This window comes from Rhinoraja longicauda, chromosome 5, assembly GCF_053455715.1.
Source record: "Rhinoraja longicauda isolate Sanriku21f chromosome 5, sRhiLon1.1, whole genome shotgun sequence".
Lineage (NCBI taxonomy): Eukaryota > Metazoa > Chordata > Chondrichthyes > Rajiformes > Arhynchobatidae > Rhinoraja > Rhinoraja longicauda.
In genome coordinates, this window is record NC_135957.1 from 78276026 (window position 1) to 78302601 (window position 26576).

A 26576-nucleotide genomic window follows, 5' to 3' on the forward strand; every position below is an offset into this window, starting at 1 on the left:
ATAATGAAACTTGTTTGATTCATTGCAAGATACAGTTTGGGAACAGGCCCTTCGGCCCAAGCCGACCGTCGATCAGCCGTTCACACTAGTTCCATGTTATCCCACTCTCACATCCATTTCTGGCACACTGGGGGAAATTTTACAGGGGCCAATTAACCTACAAACCTGCAAGTCTTTGGGATATGGTGGAAACCTGGGCAGCCTGAGGAAACCCACGCAGTCACATGGGGAACGTGCAAACTCCACACAGACAGCACCCGAGATCAGGTTTCGAACCACGATCTTTAGACTTTAGACTCCAAAGATACACTGCTGAAAAGGCCCTTTGGCCCACTGAGTCCAAGCCAACCAGCGATCGACCCCGCATACTAGCCCGATCCAACATACTAGGGACAATTTACAATTTTTTACCAAAGACAATTAACCTACAAATTTACGTCTTTGGAGTGTGGGAGGAAACCGGAGCACCCAGAGAAAACCCACACGGTCACGGGCAGAACCCACAAACTCTGTACAGACAGCACCCGCAGTCAAGATAGAACCCAGGATTCTTGCGCAGTAAGGCAGCAAATTTACCGTTGCGCCACCGTGCCACACGTTATGAGGCAACAGCTCTACCAGCTGCACCACTGTGCTGCAAATGATGTTCTAATATTGCAATAGATGGTTTCTTCCCATTTTAAACTGGCTAGACATAGACTGTGAGTAAATATTTTCTGACTGATCCTCTTGCAATATTTTATAATCCTAACTGCTGAAACATGCCATTGGGCATTGTGGAATGCCTTAAAAATATACGACCTTGATGTTTGCCATGGTCATGAAAGAGCTTTAGGGATTAGACGAACAGTCCACCATTTTGATTTTCTGGCAACTGGTGGTGGTCCGACACCTCCTTCAATCCAGAGAAAATTCCAAGGACGCACTTGAAATCCCCCCTGGAAGTCCCTGTGAAAATGTGGCGCTGAGGCCGGGTGAGGTGGCCGATCTCATGGGAACTTCCATGCCAATCCGCAGGTTGAAATTGCCCTCCAGTGGCCGGGGCTCTGGAACTTTGGCCTTGTCGGAGCCGGCAGAACCCTTCCCACAGCCGATTTCCGAGTCCGACTTTGCGGGCCGGGATCAATGTGATTAGCCATGATCACGTTGAATGGCGGTGCTGGCTCGAAGGGCCAAATGGCCTACTCGTGCACCTATTGTCTATTGTCTATTGTCTATCTTGACCCACGGTGGCCTAGGCAGTCAGTTCCACTATTGTTGGACTCCTCCCAGAGACCGTAACCTCTGTTAATAGACAATAGACAATAGGTGCAGGAGGAGGCCATTCGGCCCTTCGAGTCAGCACCACCATTCAATGTGATCATGGCTGATCATTCTCATTCAGTACCCCGTTCCTGCCTTCTCCCCATACGCCCTGACTCCGCTATCCTTAAGAGCTCTATTGTTGGTCCGGCAAAACGGATAATCCAGAAACGCTCTAGGACCAAGGGTGTTGGAAAATCAGACTTGTATCACACTTCAATGGAGCAAAATCCTGCAGGATAAAGTCCTGACTATATATTCATGATAACACATTTTTCCCCCCCCCAGTGATATTTACTGAGATATCAAGTAGAAGTTACACATCATTTTTCAACCATTGGATGCTTTCAAATTTACCACAACCCGATCATGCCAGATGAAATTTCCTGTCAAGAGCACAACATTGGTTGTGGTGGGAGAACATTAATGGGCCGCACTGTAGCGCAGCGGTGGAGTTGCTGCCTTACAGTGCCAGAGACCCAGGTTCGATCCTGACTACGGGTGCTGTCTCTATGGAGCTTGTACGTTCTCCCTGTGACCTGCTTTGGTTTTCTCCAGGTGCTCCACACTCCAAAGATGTACAGGTTTGTAGGTTCATTGGCAAGATAACATTGTAAATTGTCCCTAGTGTGTGTAGGATAGTGTTAGGTTGTTGGGATCGCTGGTCGGCGCCGGCACAGTGGGCCGAAGGATCTGATTCCACATTGCATCTCTAAACTAAACTAAAGTAGAAGTTACCCACTAATCAAATGTTTGGGGAAATCAAAAACAAAATGTCTACATTCCCAGACATTTTGGAATAATGTCAGGGTCCTTTTGGAATAACCCTGGCCCAATATGGAGAAGCACGAGTTTTGTTTAGTTTCTGTTTAGTTTAGAGATACTGCGAGGAAACAGGCCCTTAGGCCCACTGAGCCCGCACCGACCAGCGATCCCCGCACACTAACGCCATCCTACACACACGAGGGACAATTTCACATTGATACCAAGCCAATTAGCCTACAAACCTGTACATCTTTGGAGTGTGGGAGGAAACCAAAGATCTCGGAGAAAACCCACAGGGTCACGGGGAGAACGTACGAACTCTGCACGAACAGCACTCATAGTCGGGATCGAGCCCAGGTCGCCAGTTTCCAAAAATATTATTTAACTTTTTAGTTTGGAGGATGATTACAGGCAGCAGAAATCCTGGAAAATTAGATTACTTGCAGCAGAATTCCTGGAAAAATGAAATATGCTGGTATCTGCAGCCCTTCCATCAAAGTTATAGAGGATGCAAAGAGTGATCTTGGTAGAAATCTTATGCTTGGATTGTCTAGCATAAGAACGTAATGTTCTTAGAAGTTTTGAAGAGAGGGCCTCACCTTAAAATGATCTCTGCCAAACATGTGATCTTGGCTGCACTGGTGCAGAAAGTTTACATATTTTGCGTGGATTATTTTTCCTTTCATTATTCTAGCCACCGTATTACCATTCATTATTTTTAGTTTAGTTTAGTGTAGAGAAGCAACGTGGAAACAGGCCCTTCGGCCCACTGAGTCCACGCCGACCGACAATCACCCTGTACACCAGCACGATCCTACACTCTGGGGACCATTTACAGAAGAAGCCAATTAACCTACAAACTTGTACTTCTTTTGGAGTGTGGGAGGAAACCGGAGCACACAGTGGAAACCCACGCAGGTCACAGGGAGAACGTACAAACTCCGTACAGATAGTACCCATGGTCAGGATTGAACCCGGGTCTCTGGCACTGTAAGGCAGCAATTCTACCGCTGTGCCACTATGCCGCAAAGTTATTAAAATACACATTATTTTCTTTCTCTATTAGCATTTCCCACTGCTATTGCTGTTCTTTATCTCTTTCCAAGCAGTCATTCGGCCCATCAAGGCTGCTCCGCCATTCAATCATGGCTGATCTATTTTTCCCTCTCAGACCCATTCTCCTGCCTTCTCCCCATGACTTTGACACCCTTACTAAAGAAGAACCTAGCAATCTTGGCTTTAAAAACACCCAATGGGACTAAACAGCCGTCTGTGGCAATGAATACCACAGGTTCACCACCTTCTGCCTAAAGAAATTCTTTAGACATTAGACTTTAGAGATACAGTGCAGAAACAGGTCCTGCGGCCCACTAAGTTCGCTCCGTCCAGCGATCGCCCAGTAACAAGACCCAGGTTCGATCCTGACTACAGGCGCTGACTGCACGGAGTTTGTATGCTCTCCCTGTGACTGCATGGGTTTTCTAGGCTTGCATTCACCTAAATTTAGAAGGATGAGAGGGGATCTTATAGCGACGTATAAAATTATAAAAGGACTGGACAAGCTAGATGCAGGAAAAATGTTTCCAACGTTGGGGGAGTCCAGAACCAGGGGCCACTGTCTAAGAATAAGGGGAGGCCATTTAAAACTGAGGTGAGAAGAAACTTTTTCACCCAGAGAGTTGTGAATTTGTGGATTTCTCTGCCACAGAAGGCAGTGGAGGCCAATTCGCTGGATGAGTTTAAAAGAGAGTTAGATAGAGCTCTCGGGGCTAGTGGAATCAAGAGATATGGGGAGAAGGCAAGCACAGGTTACTGATTGTGGATGATCAGCCATGATCACAATGAATGATGGTGCTGGCTCGAAGGGCCAAATGGCCTCCGCCTACACCTATTTTCTATGTTTCTATCCGAGTAGACCCACATTCCCAATCCCTACAATAGATATAGCCATAAATAAGATACTCAGAGCCACGGTAACCTTGCTCTCTCGGTCGTGTTGATAGCGTTAGATTAAAGGCCATGGAGGGTGACTCATATGAAACACAGGGATAATGAGAAATATTGATTACTTTCTTTTTAACCTTCCCTAAATAAAATGTTTTTGTGAAATAGTTTAAAGAAATTTAAACTGCTTAAGTAATATTTGCTTTGTGATGACCTTGATATGAGTGAAATGCAGGTGGTCAAACCCAAATTAGTATTCAAATTCCCTCCTTATTTGACTAATCGACATAAACGCTATATCTCACTAACTTCATGTGAGTGTGAGTCCACAATATGCTTCTGCTGTGAAGGACAATTCTCTGTATGTATAGGGAAAATCATGTTCGGAGAGGGTCAATGTCAGACAAGGAGCTTTTACATTGCCTCCTGTCAGAAACCTATTCACTGCTTCACAATATTCTCCAAGGAAAGACCGTGACGATGTGAAAACAACACTCACCAGAAGATCCAATTTAAATAAAGCATCAAAGTGATGGTGGTCATCAAAGTTGATGAGGAGTGAGGGAGGAATGGGTTGTTGGTTGGGATAGGAACATCTGAGAACCAGCTGTATGTATCCGGCATGTCAACCTGCACATGTTCTTACCTCAGCTTTCCAGACCCTGCTTGTTTATGAGTTTGCTTTAATCTTCCCTTTCTATTTATTCAGGGTTCAGTCCATTCACACACTATTTTATTTTCTATACTTTCAACTATGCATCATCTGCCCACATCACCTTTTACACTCATCTGTCTGTTTTAACATCGCTACCTTTACAGATCATTCTTTGGATGTGTGTGTGTGTGTGCGTGGTTTTATGTGTGCGTGTCTATTTATGTATGTCTGTATATATGTGTGTGTGCGTGCATGCATGTGTGTGTGCGTGTGTCTGTGTTGTGCATGCATGTTTGTCAGTGTGTGTATGTGTGTCTGCATTTATGTCTGTTTGTGAATATGTGTGTGTGCGTGCATGCATATGTATGTATGTATGTATGTATGTATGTGTGTGTGAATATGTGTGCATGTATGCATGCATGTGTGTGTGTGCGTGCGCGTACATTCATGCGTATGTGTGTGTTTGTGAATACATGTGCGTGCGTGCATGCATGTGTGTGCATGCATGCATTATACATGTACATGCGCAGGCATGCATGTATGCGTTTGTGTCTTTTATTCTGTCTTTTTTTCCTTTCTAAATATTGTTCTGCTGTGAAAATTTGCACCTCAAAAAAAGCTTCCACCCTAACTATTCTACTCTAATAAACCTAAATCTAAAGTGTTGCCAAAGCTTTTTACGTTTTTGTTTGATATTTCTGATTGAGCAGTTTGTGGAATTCTCTCTGATCTTGAGCAGTTCCACATGAAGTCCAAAAGGTTGCCACTGATATTTCCTAACCCTGAGGCAGTTTAGATCATGTTTCTTTGCTGATATTTTATTGTCATGCAGAGCTGGATCCAGTGTTTCTGAATGCAATGTTTCTCACAGTCTCCGTGGCTTGTCTTCACAGTGGGGTCAGTATGTTTGCAATGTTCACTGGCACATTACCATTCACCGTCGAGCCCTTCAACATCAAACAACTGCATCAGAAGATGGTAAACGGAGACATGAGTTCCATCCCATTGGAAATCTCCTCAGGTACCAGATATTTATTGAATTGAATTGATCGTTTGAAACGTACTGCAAGAAAGTCTCGACCCAGAACGTCACCAATCCATGTTCTCCAGAGTTTCTGCCGGAACTGCTGTGTTACTACGGCACTTTATGTCCTTTGGAGTATTGTTTGGTCACACGAGTATGGGAGGGATGTTGTTAAGCTGGAAAGAGTGCAGAGAGGATTTAGGAGGATGTTGCCATGACGAGGCCTTGAGGTTGGGCAGGCTAGGACTTTGCCTGTCCAAAATCCTCTTAAACACCACAATCGTATCACTCTCCACCACACAGTGGCAATGTGTCCCTGACCCCCACAAATCTGTGTAAAAAACTTTCCCTGCACATCTCCATTAAATTTCCCCCTCCGGCATTATAGCTATGCCCTCGAGTGTTGGACATTTCTACCCTGGGAAAAAGGTTCTGACTGTCTACCCTATCTATGCCTCTCATAATTCTATCTACTTCCATCAAGTCTCCCGTTAACCTCCGATGTTCTAGAGAAAACCATCCAAGTCTATCCAACCTGTGCCTGTAGCTGAAACCCTCAAATCTAGGCAGCATTCTGGTAAACCTCTCCAAAGCTTCAACATCTCTCCTATTGTAACGGGGCGACCAGAACTGCTCGCAATATTCCAAATGTGGCCGAACCAAAGTCCTGCGTCATGAATTTCTGACTCTTGTACTCAATGCCCCTAGCAATGAAGGCTAGCAGACCATACGTCTTCTTTACCTGCCTATGTACTTGTGCTTTCATCTCTAGAGAGCTATGAACACCTCTGCTCAGTCCGCCTAAGCTTACCTGATCTCCCTGTTGCTAAATACTTTAACTCCCCCTCCCATTCCCACACTGGCTTTTCTGTCCTGGGCCTCCTCCATTGTCAGAGTGAGGCCCAGCACAAATTGGAGGAACAGCACCTCATATTCCGCTTGGGCAGCTTACACCCCAGCGGTATGAACATTGACTTCTCAAACTTCAAGTAACCTTTGCTTTCCCTTTCATTTCATCCCCTCCCCCTTCCTAGCTGTCCAACCAGTCTGACTGTCCCCGATCAAATAAACCGAACATAGACACAAAGTGCCGGAATAACTCAGCGGGTCAGACAGCATCTCTGGTGAAAATGAGTATTACCTGAATGGTGACCGATTGGGAGAAGGGGAGATGCAACGTGACCTGGGTGTCATGGTGCACCAGTCATTGAAAGCAAGCGTGCAGGTGCAGCAGGCAGTGAAGAAAGCGAATGGTATGTTGACATTCATAGCAAGAGGATTTGAGTTTAGGAGCAGGGAGGTTCTGCTGCAGTTGTACAGGGCCTTGGTGAGACCGCACCTGGAGTATTGTGTGCAGTTTTGGTCTCCTAACCTGAGGAAAGACGTTCTTGCCTTAGAGGGAGTACAGAGAAGGTTCACCAGATTGATCCCTGGGATGGCGGGACTTACATAGGAGGAAAGACTAGATAGACTGGGCTTGTACTCGCTGGAATTTAGAAGACTGAGGGGGGATCTTATAGAAACATATAAAATTCTTAAGGGGTTGGAGAGGCTAGATGCGGGAAGATTGTTCCCGATGTTGGGGGAGTCCAGAACCAGGGGTCACAGCTTAAGGATAAGGGGGAAGTCTTTTAGGACCGAGATGAGAAAACATTTCTTCACACAGAGAGTGGTGAGTCTGTGGAATTCTCTGCCACAGAAGGTAGTTGAGGCCAGTTCATTGGCTATATTTAAGAGGGAGTTAGATGTGGCCCTTTTTGCTAAAGGGATCAGGGGGTATGGAGAGAAGGCAGGTACAGGTTACTGAGCTGGATGATCAGCCATGATCATATTGAATGGCGGTGCAGGCTCGAAGGGCCGAATGGCCTACTCCTGCACCTATTTTCTATGTTTCTATGTTTCTATGTTTCTATGAAGAGGTGACGTTTCGGGTTGAGATCCTTAAACTAAAGCCATGCTGATAAGAATATGTTTATTCCTCAGGAGCTGTGCACTTCATGCTTTCTTTACTCGAACCCGACCCAGCCAAGCGACCCTCCATCAGAGAAGCAATGGAGGCGAAATGGTTAAACGAAGGGTTTGTTCGAAAACCGCTGAATTCAGTTGTCTACAAAAATAGGTACCCAACTAATAGTGAACTGCCGACAGACATAAAACTGTGGATAGGCGCACTAAGAGTTTAGAAGGATGAGCGGGGACCCCATTAAAACTTACTGGATAGTGAAAGGCTTGGATAGAGTGGCTGTGGAGAGGATGTTTCCACCAGTGGGAGAGTCTAGGGCTAGTGGTGATAACAGTATAACAGTATAACAGAGCTTTATTTGTCATTCGGTACCGAGGTACCGAACGAAACTACATAGCAGTCATAAAAAAAAGAACACAAGACACATGACCCCAACACAAACGTCCATCACAGTGACTCCAAACACCTCCTCACTGTGATGGAGGCAACAAAACTTCCACTCTCTTCCCCACGCCCACGGACAGACAGCTCGTCCCCGACCGACCCGCACAGTCCCCGCAAGGGGATGGAAGTCCCCGCGTCCGAATCGCACCGGGCGCTGAAACGTCTCGCGGCCGAGCCGGGCGATGAAAGGCCCCGCGACCAAGCCTCAGAATAAAAGGACCTTCCTTTAGGAAAGAGGAGGAATTTCTTTAGTCAGAGGGTGGTGAATCTGTGGAATTCATTGCCACAGAAGGCTGTGGAGGCCAAGTCAATGGATATTTTTAAGGCAGTGAAAGATAGATTCATGATTAGTACGGGTGTCAGAGGTTATGGGGAGAAGGCTCGAGAACACTCTTGACTCTTGCCTCTCTGGAGGATATGGATAGGTGATGTTTCGGGTTGGGACCCTTCCTCATTTTGTGGACTTTAGTGTACTGTGGACATCTTTTCAGACTGTCAGGTAAAACCTATTTGCATAAAACTTCATCCCTAGTCAGTAGCATAAAACAAGCGGTAGAAAGGCAATTCTTGGAGCTTTGTGGAAGTTCACTACAGACCAATAGGATACATTTCAGAGGCAGTGTCCCACATACATTGCACATTTAACATTATCAAATAGGTATCTGTTTTTAAATGTTGTAAAAGGAATGTTTCAGAATGTGTTAGAAATAAATTTATGTAGGGCGATGGTTGGATAATTTTCAAAGTGGTCCCGATCTCAACAGATGAAGGAAGTGGATGAGGTCAAAAGTCAACCAAGATCTCATTGAGTGTAGGAAGGATCTGCAGGTGCTAGTTTACATCAAAGATAGACATAAAATGCTGGAGTAACTCAGCGGGTCAGGCAGCATCTTTGGAGAAAAGGAACAGGTGACTTTTTGGGTCGAGATCCTTCTTCTTCAGACCACTTTGAGTCAAGATCTCATTGAGTATCTTCAAGGAGTCATTTGGAAACTGCTGCTTCCATTTCTCACTTTCTTATTCAGCTGAAGAGCTCATTTCGATTTGTGTCTACAAGCATCAGGGAGGGACAATTCAATTATTGCTCTGTCAAGGAAGTTTAGTACTCCCAAATAATTGGGTAGGACTTTGGTGAGGCAATCGTTCCATGTTTGCAGGCAAAATGGCAGCTAATTGTCCTGATTCATTCTGCCTAAAGCAAGTGGCTGCTGAATGTGAATATTAAATTTCAGTGATTTGTGTACAGTCACCCAGATCCGTGAAACACCATTTTATCAATTTAACAAATACTCCCTCTTTCTATTTTTGCTGACCAAAGTAGATGCTCCCATATTCTTGCCCACATATTCCATCGACCATGCCCTTGCTCATCCACTTAGCCCGTTTTAATCTTCTTGCAGCCGCTCTACATTCTCCAAGTCCCAATCCCCAAATATGATTCATAAATGATTATACTGCATAACAAAGTATATAGAAATGTGCACCACAGAAACAGGCCCTCTGGCCCACAATGCATAATGGCAAGTTGAACAAATCCCCTCTTGCCTGCATTATATCCACATCCTTTGAATCCCTGCATGTCCCTGTGCCCATCTAAAAGCCTCTTGAATGCCAATATCATATCTGCCTCCACAACAATAGACAATAGGTGCAGGAGGAGGCCATTCGGCCCTTCGAGCCAGCACCGCCATTCAATGTGATCATGGCTGATCATTCTCAATCAGTACCCCGTTCCTGCCTTCTCCCCATACCCCCTGACTCTGCTATCCTTAAGAGCTCTATCTAGCTCTCTCTTGAATGCATTCAGAGAATTGGCCTCCACTGCCTTCTGAGGCAGAGAATTCCACAGGTTCACAACTCTCTGACTGAAAAAGTTTTTCCTCATCTCAGTTCTAAATGGCCTACCCCTTATTCTTAAACTGTGGTCCCTTGTTCTGGACTCCCCCAACATTGGGAACATGTTGTATAAGAAAATAACTGCAGATGCTGGTACAAATCGATTTATTCACAAAATGCTGGAGTAACTCAGCAGGTCAGGCAGCATCTCGGGAGAGAAGGAATGGGTGACGTTTCGGGTCGAGACCCTTCTTCAGAGGGTCTCGACCCGAAACGTCACCCATTCCTTTTCTCCCGAGATGCTGCCTGATCTGCTGAGTTACTCCAGCATTTTGTGAATAAATCGATTGGGAACATGTTTCCTGCCTCTAACGTGTCCAGCCCCTTAATAATCTTATACGTTTCGATAAGATCCCCTCTCATCCTTCTAAATTCCAGTGTATACAAGCCTAGTCGCTCCAGTCGTTCAACATATGACAGTCCCGCCATTCCGGGACAACTACCCCAGCCAGGCCGCATGTTCCAGGCATTGTTTGTAAAAAAACTCGCCTCACACATTTTGCACCTCTCACCTCAAAGCTAAGGTTTCATTGTAACATAGAAACATAGAAAGGTAAGTGCAGGAGTAGTCCATTCAGCTCTTCAAGCCAGCACCACCATTCAATATGATCATGGCTGTTCATCTAAAGTCACTACCCTGTTCCTGCTTTTTCCCCATATCCCTTGATTCCATTAGCCCTAAGAGCTAAATCTACAGTAACTCTCTCTTGAAAACATCCAATGAATTGGACTCCACTGCCTTCTGTGGCAAATAATTCCACAGATTCACAACTCTCTGGGTGAAGATGTTTTTCCTCATCTCCGTCCTAAATGGCCTACCCCTTATTCTTAATCTGTGACCCCTGGTTCTGGACTCCACCAACATCGGGAACATTTTTCCTGTTTCTAGCCTGTCCAATCCTTTAAGAATTTTATATGTTGAAATGTTTAATGGTGAAAAAGGTACTCTCATCTTAAAAGGGTGGCACAGTGGCTCAGCAGTAGATTTTAGATTTAGATTTAGAGATACAGTGCGGAAACAGGCCCTTCGGCCCACCGGGTCAGCGCCGCCCAGCAATCCCCGCACACTAACACTATCCTACACACACTAGGGACAATTTTCACATTTTTACCCAGTCAATTAACCTACATACCTGTACGTCTTTGGGAGGAAACCTAAGATCTCGGCGAAAACCCACGCAGGTCACGGGGAGAACGTACAAACTCCGTACAGACGGCGCCCGTAGTCAGGATCGAACCTGAGTCTCCGGCGCTGCATTCGCTGTAAGGCAGCAACTGTACCGCTGTGCCACCGTGCCGCCTTACAGTTCCAGAGATTCGGGTTCAATCCTGTTTAAGGATGCTGTTTGTACAAAGTTTTATGTTCTCCCCGTGACCACGAGGGTTTTCTTCGGGTGCTCCGGTTTTCTTCCACACTCCAAAGACGTACAGGTTTGTAGGTTAATTGACTGCAGTAAAGATTGTAAATTGTTTCTTCGCGTGTAGGATAGTGTTACTGTACAGGGATTGCTGGTCATCGTGGACTCGATGGGCCGAAGTGCCTGTTTCTGTGCTGTATCTCTATACTAAACTAAACTATGCTTTTCCATCCTCGGGGGAGGGGGTGGGGAAAGGGAAAATAAGTGAAATATTCTAAAGGGCTATTTCAAAGAGGGGCCTGGAGAGTTATCCTCAATTCTCTAGTCAATATTTATCCCTTAGCTTTTATGAGAGTTTATGAAAGTCATTATATGTGTAGGTCTTTTCTTACATGATGTTTTTTTTTTAACCTTTGGACTTACTTTGTCCCAGCAGAATATATTTTATATGTATCCAATTTCTATATTCTGTTTTCTCCGAGGAATACTGTTATGAATGTTATTTCCGCGTTGTAAATGCAGCATTTTAATGACAGGCAAATCGGTCAGATTTTCTTTCTTAATGAATTTAAGGAAATAGTTTCAATGTTTAATTTTCTTTACCCGGTAACAGCGCAGGCATGCATACGGTTTCCTGTTTCTGATAATACTTGCCTTTGATTCCCAGGAACTGCGTTTAATGATATGGTGGGAATAACGCGTATAATAACTTCTTTATTTTGTAGACTTCGTTCTGATGAACTGAACTCGGTGGTTTTGAACTTTATGACCGAGAAGAAAGGTTTCGGGTTGACGGAGATTGTTAACACATTAATCAATAACAGGCCATCTCCAAGCATGTCAACTTACTATTTATTAGTGCAGAAATTGGCACGGTACCAAAAAGAAATAAAAAACAAGAAGGTACTTCATATTAGTTCTTCGATATTTTATGGCTGTTTCCAAAATTTTAATCTGCTCTGTATTATTAAAAGACAGTATTTGATTATTTTTTTCCGCCCCAATCTGGATATAATTTTTTTAACCATATTGTTTGGTTTATCACCCAGAAAATTGAGCCAAGTGAATGGAACTTATCATCTGAGGGTCTGCAAATTCACCAAGTAGAAAACAACTGCCTTAATAAAAGGCCAATACAGCAGGTACTTCAATATTAGTTACCTTCTAAATCGATAGGTTTGGTGTCCTGATCTATGCAGTATCATTACAACATTTCTATAGATCAATTTTAATTCCTGGGCAGCAGGTGTGAGGTAGAACATCTACTACACAGAATACCGAATAGTGAAAGGCCTGGATGGAGTGGATGTGGAGAGAATGTTTCCACTAGAGGCAGAGTCTAGGACTAGAGGTCATAGCCTCAGAACAAAAGGACGTACCTTTAGAAAGATGAGGAGGAATTTCTTTAGTCAGAGGGTGGTGAATCTGTAGAATTCATTGTCACAGTCAATTGTGGAGGCCAAGTCAATGGGATATTTTTAAGGTGGAGATTGACAAATTCTTGATTAGTGTGGATATAGGGGTTATGGGGAGAAAGCAGGAGAATGGGGTTGAGAGGGAAAGATAGATCAGCCATAATTGAATGGTGGAGTAGACTTGATGGCTTAATTCTGCTCCTATCACATGAACGTATTATTCCAAAAGTGAGTGATATATTGACTCAAGGCCTTTTAAATCTCTTCATCTGGTCTATCAGGTAAGAATAAGGGCGGCACGGTAGCGCAGCGGTAGAGTTGCTGCTTTACAGCGAATGCAGCGCCGGAGACTCAGGTTCGATCCTGACTACGGGTGCTGCACTGTAAGGAGTTTGTACGTTCTCCCCGTGACCTGCGTGGGTTTACTCCGAGATCTTCGGTTTCCTCCCACACTCCAAAGACGTACAGGTATGTAGGTTAATTGGCTGGGTAAATGTAAAAATTGTCCCTAGTGGGTGTAGGATAGTGTTAATGTACGGGGATCACTGGGCGGCACGGACTTGGAGGGCCGAAAAGGCCTGTTTCCGGCTGTATGTATATGATATGATATGATGATAATAGAGTCAGGAATGTTCAATTGGCCTACATAGCAGGAACAGAACAATGAAAATTTTACTTGCTGCGGATTTACAGGCTCATTAATGGAATAACCCAACACATAAATATACAATAAACAATAATATAACAAATTAACAGCCAGGAACATTTGGTAACCAGACCATAATAGTATAAAACCAAAGTACGTTGTGCAAGCAAAACAAAGTCCATAGTCGATCAAAGATAGACACAAAGTGCTGGAGTAACTCAGCAGGTCAGGCAGCATCTCTGGAGAAAATGGATAGGTGACAACTCGGGACAGGACCTTTCTTTAGACTCATTCAGATCAGAAAATACTATACGTAAAAACAATCAAGTGAAACCCAAGTGCAATAGATAGAGCGAAGTGGAAGATATAGAGTGCAGAATATCATTCTCAGCATTGTATTGCATCAGTTCCATGGACAAAGTTCAATATCCGCAATGGGGCAGAGATGAATTGGACAGTACTGTTCAGAAGGACCGTTCAGAAGATTGATAACAGAGGGGAGAAAGCTTTTCCTGAGACTGGCGGTGCGTGTTTCAGTCTTCTGACCCGGCTTCTGGATGGGGGCAGGGAGAAGAAGGGATGACCAGAGTGTAAGAAGAGTTTGTTTTGGATGCCTTTCAAAGGCAGTGTGAAGTGTAGATGGAGTCAATGGTGGGAATTCTGGTCTAGATCTACAACTTTGCAATTTATTGCGGTCTTGGCCAGAGCTGTTCCCAAACCAAGCTGTGATGCAAGCCGACAGTATGCTTTCTATGGTGCATCTGTAGACGTTTGTTATTTCCAATAAGAATGTTTGGTATCGGAGCATAAGTAAGCGCTTGGACAGCTTACAACCCAGCGGCATGAATATTGATTTCTCGAACCTTAAGTAACCCTTCCATCCCCTCTTGCTCCGTTCCTCCCCCACCCAAGTCATTGTACCAGTTTCAAAGGCATCTTGTTGAGTCTCATTGTCTGTAACTCGTTTTCACCTAGCCCACAGCTAACAATGGCCTGTTTCCTTTATCATTGTTACTTTTTTGCTTAACTTTCATTAATTTGTTCTCTATCTCTCTATATCATCGTCTATATCTCTCTTTTTCCTTTCCCTTACTCAGTCTGAAGAAGGGTCTCGACCCAAAGCGTCACCTATTTCTTTTCTCCAGAGATGTTGCCTGACCAGCTTTTTGTTTCTATCTGGTTTAAACCAGCATATGCAGTTCCTTCCTACACTAGAACATTTAGAATATTGCCTGACAAAAATGTCCCTTTGGTAATTCATAGAGAGAAAATGAAACAGCAAAACAAAGCAAAGAGATGGAGGGAAGAATTCCAGATGAAAACCTACCGTCTGACTCCCTGGAAAGTAGGAAAACTACTGAACATTTCCTTCAGGAGAATCAGAGGACCATGGAGACAAGCAAGAGGCAGTGGATGCACAGCCCCACAGCAAAAGACATTATTAAAGAAGAGGAGATTGCAATTTCTTTAGAAAAACCTGTCAACTGTTTCCCAGAAGGTAACTCAGTACTTGTAGGAAGGAACTGCAGATGCTGGTTTACACTGAAGATAGACAAAAATGTGCTGGAGTAACTCAGCGGGACAGGCAGCATCTCTGGAGAGGAGGAATGGGTGACATTTTGGGTCGACACCCTTCTTCGGACTGAGAGTCTCTCTGTCTCCCTTTCCCCCGACTCTCAGTCTGAAGTAGTATCTCGACCCGAAATGTCACCCATTCCTTCTATCCAGAGATGCTGCCTGTCCCGCTGAGTTACTCCAGCATTTTGTGTCTATCTTCAGGTAATTCAGTATTTTTATTTGAATGCGTATTGTGTTTCTCATCAACATTTTGAATAACATTTGAGTTAGTGACGTACGAACAATCCAAAGATGTTGAACATTGAAGGCAGGCAGAATGCAGCTAAATATATTCCCCTGGTAGGAATGACAGGAGTCTCACCTCGGTCACTCCCTCGTCTCCCCTCTCCGACCGGGCAAAAGGAATAGAAGTGCGAAAACGCACACCTCCAAATTCAAGGATAGGTTCTTCCCAATTGTTTACAGGCAACGGAACCATCCTACCAACATGGGGTTAGTGTAGATTTAGTGTAAATGGATGCTTGAGAGGACTAAGTGGGCTGAAAGGCTTGATGCCGTGCTGTGTGACTCTCTGGCTCGAATTGCGATTGAGGTGGCGAAGCATTTATCAAATAACAATTGCACATCCAGTGCTGGCAAGGTTATATTTTTAAATCAAGGAATGAATCAAAATAGTTTGTTTCAATTGTTAATTGTTTGAAAGGAGGTGAGAAGGACTTTCTTTCGTCAGAGGGTGGTGATTCTGTGGAATTCACTGCCACAGAAGGCTGTGGAGACCAAGTCAATGGATATTTTTAAGGTGGAGATTGACAGGATTCTCGATTAGTCCGGGTGTCAGGGGTTACGGGCAGGAGAATGGGGTTGAGAGGGAAAGATAGATCAGCCATGATTGAATGGCAGAGTAGACTTGATGGGCCGAATGTCCTAATTCTGCACCACTAACTGATGAGAAGTCTATGACCTGAAATATTAACTCTTGTTTCTCTAAGATACTGCAGACCAGCTATTTCCAACATTTTCTGTTATTATTTCAGCATCGGTAGTTTTTAATTCTTATTGCTTAAATTGTTATTACGAGTAAAAGGGGACCTGGATTTATCAATGAGATTATCAATCAATCAGGGCCTGGAACAAGGATAATCCATTCCTGACCCAATCAATAGTTCAACAGTAGTCCAATAGTTACTTTATAATCATGTACTTAGATGCAGTGAAATACTTTGTTTTGCATACAATCAAGTAAAATGATGCATAATGTAAAAGAGTGCTATGATTGTGGTGTAAATAAATGGTAGATTTCTTTTGAGGCTAGCAGAATCAAGGGGTATGGGAAGAAGGCAGGCACGGGTTACTGATTGTGGATGATCAGCCATGATCACAATGAATGGCGGTGCTGGCTCGAAGGGCCGAATGGCCTCTTCCACCACCTATTTTCTATGTTTCTATGAGGCAGTACACAATGAGCTCCTGTGCCAACTTGTAGCTTTCAACTATCAAGTCCTTAAAAATATTGAGTCTTATCTTGGCCTTAAAAACATAGAAATATAAAAGCATAGAAAATAGGTGCAAGAGTAGGCCATTCAATATGATCATAGCTGATAATCTGGAATCAGTACCCCGTTCCTGCTTTCTCCCCATATCCCTTGATTCCTTTAGCCCTAACAGCAATATCCAACTCTGTCTTGAATACATCCAGTGCATTGGCCTCCACTACCTTCTGTGGCAGAGAATTCCACAGATTCACAACTCTCTGGGTGAAAAAGTTTTTCCGCATCTCAGTCCTAAATGGCCTACCTCTTATTCTTAAACTGTGACTGTCGTATGTTGAAAGGCTGGAGCAATTAGGCTTGTATACACTGGAATTTAGAAGGATGAGGGGGGATCTTATTGAAACATATAAGATAATTAGGGGATTGGACACATTAGAGGCAGGAAACATGTTCCCAATGTTGGGGGAGTCCAGAACAAGGGGCCACAGTTTAAGAATAAGGGGTAGGCCATTTAGAACGGCGATGAGGAAGAACCTTTTTCAGTCAGAGAGTGGTGAAGGTGTGGAATTCTCTGCCTCAGAAGGCAGTGGAGGCCAGTTCGTTGGATGCTTTCAAGAGAGAGCTGGATAGAGCTCTTAAGGATAGCGGAGTGAGGGGGTATGGGGAGAAGGCAGGAACGGGGTAATGATTGAGAGTGATCAGCCATGATCGCATTGCATGGTGGTGCTGGCTCGAAGGGCTGAATGGCCTACTCCTGCACCTATTGTCTATTGTCTATTGACCCCTGGTTCTGGACTCTCCCAACATCAGGTACGTTTTTCCTACATCTAGCCTGTCCAATCCCTTTAGAATTGCATATGTTTCTATTAGATCCCCTCTCATCCTTCGAAATTCCAGTGAATATAAGCCCAGTCGATCCAAAGGCCTGTTGTGCTGGCAGCGATACTGGGTCGTGATGAAGGGGTCGATCAGGCCTGAACAGTGTTGGCAGTACCATCCACTGCCACTGCCCCATGCAGTTTCTACAGGCCATGCCCGATCTACACGCTCCACCGACGTCTGTTGGGCCGCAATTCTCACAAGCCATTTTGCCATTATTTTAGTCGTTGAATTTTATATTGTGTCTGCACGACTAATTGGCGTGGTATGGTACGGTATGGCATTTTATGGTATGGTACATGTACCTCGGCACATGTGACAAATATAGTATGGTATGGTACTTTATTTGTCACATGTACCGAGGTACAGTGAATTTCATTTTTGTGTGCAGTTCAGTACAAGTATCATTATACATAAGCACTTAGATACATGTTAAATAAGCATCTCAGATACAGTACAAGTGTCTAGCAGTAGTACACAGTGACAGTATACAGAGTTGCTAATTTGGCACAATTTTCATCTCCCAGTTGTTGTAAGTGCAGGGATCTTGATCTGACCATGAAGGTCCGTTGTCCTGGTAGTGTTGCAGGGTGGGCGTGGCCCAGCGTAGCCGTGGTGTCCTCCACTGCTACTCCACCGCTGTAGGGTGTGTACAGTCCACGTGTTCGGCGTCCTGGAGCAGCGCCCGGTCCGGCCGAGCCCCAGGCTGTTGCGGGGCCTGCAGCGGCCCACTCCCCCATCGAGGCCGTGCACTCCCTCCCACAGCCGGCCTGCTTACCGGCCCTCTAGGCAGGCTCCCGTGGGTCCTCGATCCGCAGTGTGTGAGCGAGGCTTTCAGGTTAGGTTCCTGTCCATGGCGCGGGTCTTCCGGGCGGGTTCCGATCTGCGACGCGGGTCCTCTGCGGCGGCGGGCGTGTTGGGCCTACCGGCCAAGTCCCCGGTCTCCGCTGGGTGAGCTGGACCTTCCGGGCAGGTCCTCGTTCTACGGGCCGCGGCTCCCCGGGATACTCCCACCTCACTCGCTGCTCGCTGGGATGTGTGTTGCTCAGCTGATGATTAACCTCTCTACATCGATTCAGTTGACTACTATCTAAGTACAAAAATTATGTTGTGTCATTTGCAGTTTCTAAATTTGCAAACAGGGAACTCGTGCACTTGGAACTTCCTCCATCGAGACATCCATCCGACCTGGATGGTTCAGATAGTCAACATAAACCAGAGGCCACCCAATGGACAGTTGCTGCAAAGAGACAAGACCAGAAGGAACATATACAAGAGACTCATTTGCAACCAATAACTCCACAGGAGGTTGAAAGGAATCGCAAATCACCATTAGTCAGCCCTGATAAAGCTACACCCAGACTTTTGTTGGACAACAAAGGATATTTCAAAAGTCCACCAGCCCATCATGAAACCAAGTTTAAAGACCTTCTTCAAGCTATGGAAGACCAATCAGCGCCAGCACATTGGAGGTGTCAGGAGAAAGATGGGAACAACTTTGTGGTGATTAAATCTCCTCAGCCTTCCCAATTGCCAAAACTCAAGCATGGCATTTTCAAAGATGCCTTTGGCAACAAAACCAGCTGGGTCCCGTCACCCTGCCACAGGACAAATCGATCCTCACCTTTCTTGGTCAATGGCGCCAGGCAGCCACTATTCACACCTTCACGCCAGCAGGCCTTGGTGGCCAAGAGCTTGCGTCAGTCAAAGGAGAAAACAAAAACCTCTCTTTCCAACAACCTGTTCAGAAGGAACTGCATTCAGCTCAAAGCGGCGCACAAACGCACAGACTTAAATCTACTAGTTCTGCCGTCAGCGTTTCAGTCGAAGTCAGACAAAAAAGGTGAAATTATAAAGCTGGACTTTGTGTGATACAGGAAGATAAATAGGGGGGGAAGATTTCCATTGTTGGCTAATGGTAATAAAATCGTAAATGTTCGCAAGCTCATAAGATGGAGGAGCAGAATTAGGCCATTCGGTCCATCGAGTCTACTCATGGCATTTCTATTTCTCAATCCCACCACTCTTTTCCTCTTCCACCCCCCCTCCCCTGACCCCTTCCACGTACATCTATTTTAGAAATGCGGACCATAACTCTGTTTCCTGGTACTTAGGGATAAAGATGATCCAGTAATTAAGATGCTACATTGAGGAAATATTGATTTAAATGTCTTAAGACACTGACTGATAAAAGTAAACTTGGCGCGGCTATCTGCAGGTGGGTCTACATCGGACTATTGGGAGTCTGAAAAGGTGAAAGAAAATTGAACTAAAGCACTACTAAACTAAACTAAATTAAGCTAAACTAAACTAAACTACTGTCCTGACTGTATTCAAGCCATTCACATGGAGAGATGTGGGCCAAACACAGGCATGTGGGACTAGTGTAGCTGGGACATGTTGGCTGGTGTGGGCTAGATTTAGATTTAGAGATACAGCGCGGAAACAGGCCCTTCGGCCCATCGAGTCCACGCCGCCCAGCGATCCCCGCACATTAACACTATCCTACACACACTAGGGACAATTTTTACATTTTACCCAGTCAATTAACCTATATACCTGTACGTCTTTGGAGTGGCTAGTTGGGCTGAAGGGCCTGTTTCCATGTGTATGACTCTATGACTCTAAACAGTGCTGCAGAAATCAGGGATCTTGCCGTACCTCCCTTACTGAAACATAAGAACACAAGAAATAAGAGTAGACTATCCATCCCTGTGTGCATGCTCTGCTCTGCTATCCATCGATTATGGCTCATTTTCCACCTCAGTGCCATCATCCTTCACTATATCATTTGATTCTCTTAATATGCAGACCTACATTAATGTCTGTTTGTATGAACACGACTGAGCTACCACAGACATCTGGGGTTGAAAGATCCAAAGCTCTTTGAGTGAAGAACATTGGAAAGACACAAAGTGCTGGAATAACTCAGCCAGTCAGGCAGCATCCCTGGAGACGTTGGACACGTTAGAGGCAGGAAACATGTTCCCAATGTTGGGGGAGTCCAGAACCAGGGGCCATAGTTTAAGAATAAGGGGTAGGCCATTTAGAACGGAGATGAGGAAAAACTTTCTCAGTCAGAGAGTTGTAAATCTGTGGAATTCTCTGCCTCAGAAGGCAGTGCAGGCCAATTATCTGAATGCATTCGAGAGCTAGATAGAGCTCTTAAGGATAGCGGAGTCAGGGGGTATGGGGAGAAGACAGGAACGGGGTACTGATTGAGAATGATCAGCCATGATCACATTGAATGGTGGTGCTGGCTCGAAGGGCCGAATGGCCTCCTCCTGCACCTATTGTCTATTGAGAACATGGCCAGGTAACGTTTCAGGTCAATAGCTTACTTCAGACTTTCTACAATGGTCATTCTAAGCATATTTGTCAGGGGTTATGGGGAAAAGGCAGGAGAATGTATTTAAGAGGGAAAGACAGGGGTGCAGAGCTGGCGGAGCTCACCGGAGCGCCGCTCACCGGAGCGCCGCTCGCCGGAGCGCCGCTCGCCGGAGCGCCGCTCGCCGGAGCGCCGCTCGCCGGAGCGCCGCTCACCGGAGCGCCGCTCCGGCACCTCTGTAAAAAAAAGCCAAAATAAACAGCAGGGAACTTTAACTAGCGAGGAATTTAACAGCGGCCTCTCTGGCACCAGTGACAGCTCCGGCACCTAAACAATTAGCAGTGCAACACTGGGGAAACATAAATCAGCCATGATTGTGTGGCAGAGTAGACTTGATGGGCCGAATGGCTTATGAACTTATGAACATAAAATAATGGCCATTGAAATACAGTCCTTTTTAAAAAAAAGGAATTTGTACTGAAAATTTCCTTCATTTGAGGAGTTTAAAGAATGATCCCGAACTGATACTTCACCTATCCATGTTCTCCACGAATGCTATTTGACCCGCTGATTTATTCCAGCCTTTCCTCGGTAAACTTGCATCTGCAGTTCCTTGTGCAACATTTTTCTTATCTCGGTCCCAAACAGCCTTGTAAACAGAGACAAGATGTCAAGTTTTCCACCAAGCCTTGGCAGAACACGCTGACTATTCGTTATCCTCAAACAGTGCCCCTTGGCACGAGACTCCTCTGTTTGGGGAACTATCCTTCCCTGCATTTAGCCTGAGAAGCCTTTAAGAATTTTGTAAGTGTTGATAAAATCTCCTTCATTCTTTAAAACTCTAGAGAATAAGTTCATAAATGATAGTTGGCATGTTGGCCTTCATAACGAGAGGATTTCAGTATAGGTTCTTTTGCAGTTGTATAGGGCCCTGGTAATACCACATCTGGAGTATTGTGTACAGTTTTGGTCTCCTAATTTGAGGAAGGACATCCTTGTAATTGAGGCAGTGCAGCGTAGGTTCACGAGATTGATCCCTGGGGATGCGGGACTGTCATATGAGGAAAGACTAGGCTTGTATTCACTGGAGTTTAGAAGGATGAGAGGGGATCTTATAGAAACATATAAAATTATAAAAGGACTGGACAAGCTAGATGTAGGAAAAATGTTCCCAATGTTGGGCAAGTCCAGAACCAGGGGCCACAGTCTTAGAATAAAGGGGAGGCCATTTAAAACTGAGGTGAGAAAGAACTTTTTCACCCAGAGTTGTGAATTTGTGGAATTCTCTGCCACAGAGGGCAGTGGAGGCCAAATCACTGGATGGATTTAAGAGAGAGTTGGGTAGAGCTCTAGGGGCTAGTGGAATCAAGGGATATGGGGAGAAGGCAGGCATGGGTTATTGACTGTGGACGATTAGCCATTATCACAATGAATGGCGGTGCTGGCTCGAAGGGCTGAATGGCCTCCTCCTGCACCTATTTTCTATGTTTCTATGTTTCTATAGGAGTAGTATTAGGCCATTCGGCCCATCAATGCTACTCCGCCTTTCAATCATGGCTCATCTATCTTTCCCTCTTATCCCCATTCTCCTCCCCATAACCCCTGACACCCGTACTAATCAAGAATCTATCTTTCTCTGCCTTAAAATTATCCATTGACTTGGCCTCCAGAGCCTTCTGTACAATCCCAGCCTACTCAATTCAGGAAACGTGCCATTGCTGGAACCAAGTGAATCTTCACTGCATAACCTCAACCTGGGCAGCTTTTAATTACAAGCCTTCTTGTTGAGTAACCAAAAACCATTTACTCATGGGACCTATTCCAATGAATCTCAGTAAAAGCCAGTATCCTTGGACTTTGCAGCCCAATGTCACCCATCAGATATTTTTGGTGCTGGTATATTTTCCCCTCTAAGTCATGGTGTAAAGTGTGCTAGATATCAGACCAATACATAGCTGGTTTGCATTTCAAATGTCAACTATTCAGGCGGCTCAGTGGTGCAGCGGTTGACCTGCTGCCTCACAGTGCCAGAGACCTGGGTTCGATCCTGGCTGTGGGTGCTTATCTGTACGGAGTTTGTACGTTCTCCCTGTGACCGTGTGGGTTTTCTCACAAGGTTTCCTCCCACACTCCAAAGGCGTACAGGTTTGCAGGCTAATTGGCTTTGGTAAAATTGTAAATTGTCCCTAGTGTGTAGGTTTAATAAGAATCCGAGGGGTAACTTTTTCACACAAAGGGTGTTGGGTGCATGGAACAAGCTGCCAGAGGGGGTGGTTGAGGCTGGGACTATCCCATTGTTTAAGAAATAGTTGGACAGGTATATGGATAGGACAGGTTTGGAGGGATATGGGCCAAGCGCAGGCAAGTGAGACTGGTGTAGCTGGGACATTGTTGGCTGGTGTGGGCAAGTTGGGCCGAAGGGCCTGTTTCCACACTGTATCACTCTATGACTCTATCTATGACTCTATGATCGTATTAGTGTACGGGGTGATTGCTGGTCGGCACAGGCACACTGGGCCGAAGGGCCTGTTTCTGTGCTGTATCTAAAGTCTAAAGATGTTATACGATATAAACTCACAAATGGCAGAGGTACCATTATAAGAAGTACCAGTCTCATTAGTTGAGAGACTGATAGAGATTAGAAAAATCGTTATGCAAGAAAGGCTAACCATACAGAAAAATGCTTTTATGTCAAGGTCATTCGATTGAACTATTAGATTACTGCTCCACTGTGACATGACTATTATTATACTCAAGCACTTTTTGTAGTCATGAATATTTATTATCGTCTATATTCTGCTATGATTTAATCACTCAACAGGGTGCCAAAGAAACATATCTATTTTTGGCCTTTTACAAGTATAATAAATATAGCTTTTTTAATAAATCAATCTGTGTATATTTTAGCAAAATTAATTCTTTGTTCTGCAATCTGTAAACAGTGTTAAAAGTATTTTGCAATACTGAGTGGAGTTTTCTATGTACTTAATATAATTCCTTTCCTGTTTGCTCAGTATTTGATGGAACATTTTTCTATTCCTCCAAATGGTTCAGATATTTGTATTAATTTTTTTGATCTATTGCAGTGTTTATCTCAGGTTAAAAAAAATGCAGAGTATACTTTGCAGACTAAACATGTAAAGATATCATGAATTGCTCCTATCTCCACTGTTTAGTAATTTTGTAATAAAAATGGTAAGAAAATGCCATGTATTCCTGTCCTAAGTTAAATTACATTTCTAATCATGACAATACATTTTGGAAGTTTTTTTAAATATAAAGTTTAAATAAATCATAGGACATAGAGCAGAGAACATAGAACAGTACAACACAGGAACAGGCTCTTCGGCCCACAATGTCTGTGCCAAACATGATGCCAAGATCAACTCTTATCTGCCTGCACATATCCAAAAGTCTCTTTAATGCCACTATTGTGCCAATCACCACCCTTGGCAGTGCGAGTTCCAGGCACTCACTACCACATCAAGTCTCCCTACAACCTCCAGCATTCCAGGGAAAATAATCCAAGCCTATCCAACCTCTTCTTTTAGCTAATACCCCCGCATCCAGGCAGCATTCTGGTACATCTCCTCCACGCCCTGCCACAGTCCATAGAGCTCAGAAGACTATCGGAACACAGCTACCAACCTTGGAGGGCATCTACAACACACAATGCCTCAGAAAAGCCACCAGCATCCACAAAGACTCCTCACACCCCAGCAACAGTCTGTTCGAACTTCTACCATCGGGCAGACGATACAAGGCCTTCTACGCCCGCACCTCCAGACTCAGGAACAGCTTCATCCCCAGGGCCATAGCTGCTATGAACCGGTCCTGCTGAGCCGGATGGTCACATCGCACAGTGAACCGGCACAGACCTACTTGAACTTTATACTGTTTTAAAACTGTTTCTAATTTTGTTTCACTGGGTTGTATAAATTTAGTTAATTAATTTATTGCATCATATGGAAGGCGCATTCCCAATCTCATTGTACAATCTCCTGTACAATGACAATAAAGATATATTGTATTGTATTGTATTGTAATGGGGTGCCAGAATTAACGCAGTGCTCAAAATACAGCTTAACCAAAATCCTATAAAGCTGCATTATGCCTTCCTGATTCTAATACTCAATGCCCTGACCAATGGAGGCAAGCATACCACATGCCTTCTTTATCACTCCATCTACATGTGTTGCCACTATTGATGTGCCTCAGGGTTCGGTGCTGGGCCTGTTACTGTTTGTCATCTATATCAATGATTTGGATGAGAACGTACATGGCAAGATTAGCAAGTTTGCAGATGATACAAAAGTAGGTGGTTTTGCAGATAGTGAAGATGGTTGTCAAAAATTGCAGCAGGATCTTGATCGGTTAGTTGATGGAATTTAATACAGAGAAATGTGAGGTGTTGGGGTTTGGGGAGTCTAACATTGGCAGGCCCCACACAGTGAATGGTGGGGCTCTGGGGAGTGTTGTACAACAGAGGGGATCTAGGAGTACAGGTTCATAGTTCCTTGAAGGTGGCATTACAGGTAGATAGGGTGGTCAAAACATTTTTTTTTATAATGATGTTGCCAGGTCTCGAGGGCCAGATCTCTGGGGAAAGGTTGTGCAAAAGAATTTCACTGTGCTGTGTGCATACAGAGATTCCTATGTATAAGCTCTATTCCTTGGAGCACAGGAGGATGAGGGGGTGATCTTCATATCATATCATATCATATATATACAGCCGGAAACAGGCCTTTTCGGCCCTCCAAGTCCGTGCCGCCCAGTGATCCCCGTACATTAACACTATCCTACACCCACTAGGGACAATTTTTACATTTTACATTTACCCAGCCAATTAACCTACATACCCGTACGTCTTTGGAGTGTAGGAGGAAACCGAAGATCTCGGAGAAAACCCACGCAGGTCACGGGGAGAACGTACAAACTCCTTACAGTGCAGCACCCGTAGTCAGGATCGAACCTGAGTCTCCGGCGCTGCATTCGCTGTAAAGCAGCAACTCTACTGCTGCGCTACCGTGCCGCCAACTTTTAGAGGTGTATAAAATCATGAGATGAATAGATTGGGTAGACGCACAGAGTCTTATGCTCAGAGTAGGGAAATCAAGAACCAGAGGACATAGGTTTAAGGTGAGGGGTGAAAGATTTAATAGGAATCTGAGGAGTAACTTTTTCACCCAAAGGGCAGTGGGTGTATGGAACGAGCTGCCAGAGGAGGTAGTTGAGGTAGAGACTGTCGCAACGTTTAAGAATTAGACAGGTATATGGATGGGACAGGTTTAGAGAGATATGGGCCAAAATCAGAGAGATGGGATTAGTATAGATGGGACATGTTGGTCAGTATGGGTATGTTGGGCCGAAAGGCCTGTTTCCACGCTGTACGATCCTATGACTCCAATTACTCTCAGATTATCTTTCTCCCTTTCTATAACATTCCCAAATATAACTGCACTGTCATTTATTCCATAAAACTACTCTCCCAATGAAACCTTGATTATCTGTGCAGCTTTATTTCTTGCAACTAAGTTCAAAACTGCCCCTATTGCCTCAATCTTGATTTTTCACCCCTCTTACACCCCCACCACCTTTCTTATTTATTGGGCTTGCTTCACAACTGGTTTGAAACAGTTTTCCTAAGTCTACATCAGGAATTCTGACCCGTGCATATTTTTACCACTGACTGTTTTGCCGTTAATATCAGGTCAATTGAAATCACCTTCATCGCTGATCCATGTTTTGCATTTATAAAGAATGTACCATCACACAAACCAACCTCCCTTCTATTGACTCCATTTATACCTCATGCTGCCTCGGCAAGGCCAGCAGCATAGTCAAGGAGAAGTCGCACCCTGGCCACTCTCTCTTTTCCCCTCTCCCATC

At 44.6% G+C, this 26576-nt stretch overlaps 1 protein-coding gene across 1 annotated transcript in view; it reads left to right on the forward strand.

Annotated features, from left to right (window-relative positions):
• The window catches only part of LOC144594065 (hormonally up-regulated neu tumor-associated kinase homolog A), a 38714-nt gene extending 19483 nt beyond the window's left edge, over window positions 1–19231 (forward strand). The window contains exons 5-10 of the mRNA XM_078400245.1: window positions 5560–5687; window positions 7674–7809; window positions 12077–12254; window positions 12401–12493; window positions 14676–14910; window positions 18483–19231. Coding sequence (XP_078256371.1) covers window positions 5560–5687; window positions 7674–7809; window positions 12077–12254; window positions 12401–12493; window positions 14676–14910; window positions 18483–19231 — 1519 coding nt within the window. The remainder of the gene's footprint in view (window positions 1–5559; window positions 5688–7673; window positions 7810–12076; window positions 12255–12400; window positions 12494–14675; window positions 14911–18482) is intronic.
• Window positions 19232–26576: the final 7345 nt, after the last annotated feature.